General features: G+C 35.2%; 1 protein-coding gene across 4 annotated transcripts; it reads left to right on the forward strand.

Moving 5' to 3' along the window:
* The first annotated feature begins 1,411 nt into the window (after positions 1-1,411).
* LOC108323864 (probable protein phosphatase 2C 35) lies at positions 1,412-4,690 on the forward strand. 4 transcript variants are annotated; one of them, XM_017556663.2, is made up of 3 exons: positions 1,412-2,966; positions 3,708-3,839; positions 4,140-4,690. In XM_017556663.2, the coding sequence occupies exons 1-3, from the start codon at positions 2,046-2,048 to the stop codon at positions 4,344-4,346; spliced, it is 1,260 nt and encodes a 419-aa protein (XP_017412152.1). In that variant the 5' UTR covers positions 1,412-2,045; the 3' UTR covers positions 4,347-4,690. The 4 variants fall into 4 exon arrangements, with proteins under 4 accessions (XP_017412152.1, XP_052736778.1, XP_017412154.1 ...); XM_052880818.1 differs by having other exon boundaries at positions 4,199-4,690; XM_017556665.2 differs by having other exon boundaries at positions 4,144-4,315.
* Positions 4,691-5,147: the final 457 nt, after the last annotated feature.

A 5,147-nucleotide genomic window follows, 5' to 3' on the forward strand; every position in this document is an offset into this window, starting at 1 on the left:
TTGTCATCCATAAAGGACATAATAACTTACGAAATCATCAACGCAAGAGACACCAAGAAACTTTTTTATTGATCTAAAAGATATATTTTAATTGTTTAAGAGTAGAAATGTCATAGTTACACTCACCATTTGAACCCCATTGAATCAAGCAGCGAGAACAATGTGCCATATCAAAAGCTCCGGACGGGAAGGAAAGCATTATTGTTCCAAGAACACCAATGATTGCTGGAACACCTCTTTCCAAAGCAAATTGAACTTGTGCTTCATGAAAGTCCCTTGGTGCAATTGACATAGCAATAACATTTGATGAAGAATAAATAAATAAATAACAGTGTTCTCAATATGTTTGAATACCAATGATTGCATCAATTGTTTGAACTGCTTGACTTGTATGTCAGAACCATCAGATGAAGAATAAATAAATAACCCTTGATTTGCATAAAGAAGAAGATGAAGGAAGACAGAGATAGCAGTGTTCTCAATATGAATCTTCCTTCTTGCACAGGGTTATGAGAAGAAGAAGTTGTGATGGCTACTAAATGAGAAAAAGTGTGACTTTAAAGGTTGTAATAATTTGGTAGAAGAGAGAGAAGAAGAATAGTAGAAGAGAGAAAAAAAGCTGCTGCATTGCACAGAAAAAACAGAAAAAGTAGAAGAGAGAGAAAAATAATTAACGTCGTTTGTACGGATTTAACGGAAGGGATTTCATTGATGCAAATTTTATTAAGTGAGGACGTAATTGACGCATTTTTTAAAGAATTGACTAATTTGACATTTTCAAACGAAACTGGGGACAAAATAGGGTATTAAACCTAAATACAATGTCCTAACAATGAAAGAGATTCACTCTAATGAATAATCCGACCATTCCCATTCTCCATCGTCAGTATTGATAACATGAAAATCTTCTAATACAAAATTACAAAAAGAAAATTACATTTAGAATTATTTTGAAGATGATAAACAATATTAGGTATAGAATTTGAATAAAAGCAATTTATAAGAATAGAAGTTTGTTTAAGAATAAATATTATTTTGAAATATTTTATTTATAATTGTTACGAGTTTTTTTTTTCTTTATTTGTAATTTTGACTGTTAATAGTTATTATTATTTTTTTATTGTTTTTCTGATTTACTATAATAACTTTTTGATACATTAATACTAGTTTGATTAATAAATTAATGAAAAATTATTTTCAAATGCGAAGATTTTATTATTTTAATCATTAACTATTAAGTTTTTACTATTTTATAATTTTTACATTTACTAATATCTAATTTAATGTATTTATAAAAGTAACATAGACTTTGAGAAGAAAATATGGTTAACAAAAAATAAATGTTATTATGGAGAATTAGGGACGTGATTTTGTTAATAAATAAAAGAATTGTTTGAAGAGATTGCTGGAAGAGCAGGGTTTGTATGCAGAGAGAGAGAGAGAAGACGATGGGGGCAGCAGATAAGGAAATCAATAGATATAGATTATGTATACATAGATAGATTTGGATTGGAATTAGAATCAGAATAAGAACAGAATCTCAATTCAATTCCTCTTCCCCACTTCTCTTCTGTCCCCCTCATTCCAAATCTCTTTTTCTGAACTTCTCTTTGGACTCTTCCTTTTGCCTCAGGGTTTCTTCCTTCTCTGCATCCAATCAAAGGAAAAGCACAATTCTTTCCCTCCTTTTCGGCAACCCCATCACGCATTCTGCCTCTAAAACGCCGAAATAATTCCTCTCTGTTGTTTCTTTCTTCCTGGGTCTCTTCTAGGGTTCTCCTTTTTTCACCCTTTTCACTTCAAATCCACCCACATAACCCCTTTTCGCCACTCCAATCGCACCACACAATTCCCTGCTCATACTCCTAAACTGTGTCTTTAGGGTTCTTTGACCATTCTCTAAACCTGTTTATCACAATGTGGAGGAGTTCCTGAAGCATTTAGCACTGTACTTCCTTCCTAAACATTCTATTTGTGAACTGCTTCAGGGAGTGTTTTTTGTTTCAGGTGTTGGTTTTTCCAACAGCATAGCCTCTCTCCGAAACATGGGTTGTGCCCATGGCAAGTGTTGCTGTGGCGAACATACTTCATCAGAGGATGGTTCCAGGGATTACCGAGAAACTGGCTTCGTTCGTAGCCACAGGAAAAACATAATCGCACAGAGATCACTGAAGCGTGCTCCTGTTCCTTCTCACAACTTCATTTTGGAATACACTTTTCTCACTCAGCGGGGGTACTACCCCGACTCACCTGATAAAGCAAACCAAGATAGTTTTTGCATTAGTACAAATCTCCAAGGTAACCCCAATGTTCATTTCTTTGGCGTCTATGATGGGCATGGTCAATTCGGTAGTCAGTGTTCAAATTTCGTTAAGGATAGGCTGGTAGAGAAGTTGGTAAATGACCCTGCATTCTTGGAGGATCCTGTCCAAGCTTACAATTATGCATTTTTGGCAACGAACCAAGAATTACGTAGTAGTAGTGAGATTGATGATTCTATGAGTGGCACCACCGCGATAACGGTGCTTGTTATTGGTGACACCCTTTATGTTGCTAATGTTGGTGATTCGAGAGCGGTGCTGGCTGTTAAGGATGGGAACCGCATTGTCGCGGAGGACTTGTCTTCTGATCAGACGCCGTTTCGGAAAGATGAATATGAGAGAGTGAAGCTTTGTGGGGCAAGGGTTTTGAGTGTTGATCAGGTGGAAGGGCTCAAGGATCCAGATATCCAGAGTTGGGGTGATGAAGAGAGTCGGGGTGGTGATCCCCCCAGATTGTGGGTTCCTAATGGGATGTATCCTGGAACTGCTTTTACGAGGAGTATAGGGGATAGTTTAGCAGAGACAATTGGTGTCACTGCTCTTCCTGAGGTGAAAACTTTTCAGCTTACACCTGATCATCTTTTCTTTGTGGTGGCAAGTGATGGCATATTTGAATTCCTGACAAGCCAAACTGTCATTGATATGGTATGACTTGCAACCTTTCTCCGTCTTGCTTTCATAATGTGTGAAAAAGTTTTCACAGGTTGAGCAAATTGATCGAATGATTTAATTTAACTTGGTCTAATGATTGTAAAATCAAGCATCTACTTCTGTTATTGGAAAATACTCATGTTAGCTTTTAAAGGTTATGCACTTGCAATTAAAGATTTTGACTTGAAATATGGAAACAATTTATGTTTTTTGTGTGTGTAAGGTCTGTTTGTGTATGGGGTACTGGTGATGTTAATATAATTGGAATAGAAAGCATAAAAAAGATTACTGGCCGTAACATCATAAGTTGCTGATCTTATGGGAGTGGTGTACGTATATTTCTTAAACTTCTCTACTTGGCATGTTTTAGGTAGGTCTGTCCCCTTATCATATGTATTAGCTGTCATAATTATATTACAGCAACAGCAACAGCAACAGTACCCACCAGGTATTACCTGCTATAATTATGGGAACTTTAGACGGTTCAGTGTTAAAAAATGCTATTTGGGAATAGTTCTTTTGCATCCCTTGAGTTTACACAGTCCTTGTAATAAGTTAGTCGTTCTGCAGAGGAATTTCCATTTTTTTCCGCTGCTTCATGCTGATTTTCCCTGATCTGCCGCAGCACCATAGACTATGATTTCAATGTTAACTCCCATGTGCAATTCCATAGGTAAAATTGTGACTTTCCTACGTTCCTCGTCCTGAAAAATCTGTGATTTATTTATGGTGTAGGCAGCAAGCTATATGGATCCTCGCGATGCATGTGCGGCTATTGCAGAAAAGTCATATAAACTATGGTTGGAACTTGAGAACAGAACAGATGATATAACAATTATCATTGTTCAGATCAAAGGTTTCTGTAATGTATGGATTCTATACATTCCTTTAGTTTCATTTGCTTTTAGAGGTTTTAAATTTGTAGTATTATACGATTGTCTTATCCCGTGACAATAATAACAAATTTTCAATACAAATGGTGGGGTTAGTTTTAAATAGATTAATTGACACCATACCATAATACAATACAAAAACATTTTCTTAAATTTTTTTGTAAAATCAGGCATCGCTCTTCTTATAGAATGTAAGATTCATTTTGCTACTGATGGTTCAATGAATAAAGTTATTGAACAACTTGTTTATCTAACTATTAGTCCAATATTGTAGTCAGGTACATTTAGAGTTGGATCAGATGACATAAATGTTGGCGCTGTGCTGAATTCCAGGACAGGAACTCCTGAGATACCCGCTGCGCATGAATCTGATGTTCATCGTTCTGTCAGAACCAGTTTCTCAGAGTTGCACTCTGATCAGCCTGCGGCTTCAGTGGTGGGCCCAGTTCACTCTGCAGAATGTCCAAGACCAATTGAATGAGTATCATGTCAATCGTTTATATGATCATGATGATCTATATAGTGATCGAAGAGAGAGACATCGTGTCTCTTTGCACTTTCTCCCGAGTGGTACATTTCCATTGCTATCATTTGCATTGAATCATGGAAGAAACTCGTAAGATGCTCACTGGTCAACCTGGGACGCAGACAGATACCACTTGGCATTTTAGTGCATTGTCTTCATTATCCTGTAGATGTTGTATCCAATTTGTGTGTATTACCAACATGTCTGAATTATTGGTTGATACCTTTACAAATTAATTTCATATTAACGACAAAAAACCCGAATTAATTACGTTTAAATGAGATGACAAAAACACGTTTGAATTCATGCCTGATAAAACTTAGTTTCATCTGTTATGACTTTGTTAAATGAGATGAAAAATGTCAAATTAAATGGCAAGCAAATTTTCCTCCATGAAATTATAGGCTTTGGATTGGATTGTTTGAGAAAATTTCGTTTTCTAGCTAATCATTTTTTATTTATTTTAAATTCACTTCAATTCATTTCGTTTTAGACCAAAATAAATTGGATTTTTATTTTATTTTATTTTATTCTAGATAGTGGCAAACAATCTTTATGGTGTATACAGTGACAAGAAAAATAGGGCAATATGATTTTTATAAAAAAAATTATTTTATCTACAAACATTGATTTATTATCTGTAATTTACCTTATGCACCTATGGCTGATTCTTTATTTTATCTGGTAGGTTAATTTATAAACTGTTTATCTTTTTCTTTTTCTCTTTTTACAAAAGAGGTATTCAAATTTGAAGTA

Source organism: Vigna angularis, chromosome 1 (genome assembly GCF_016808095.1).
Source record: "Vigna angularis cultivar LongXiaoDou No.4 chromosome 1, ASM1680809v1, whole genome shotgun sequence".
NCBI lineage: Eukaryota > Viridiplantae > Streptophyta > Magnoliopsida > Fabales > Fabaceae > Vigna > Vigna angularis.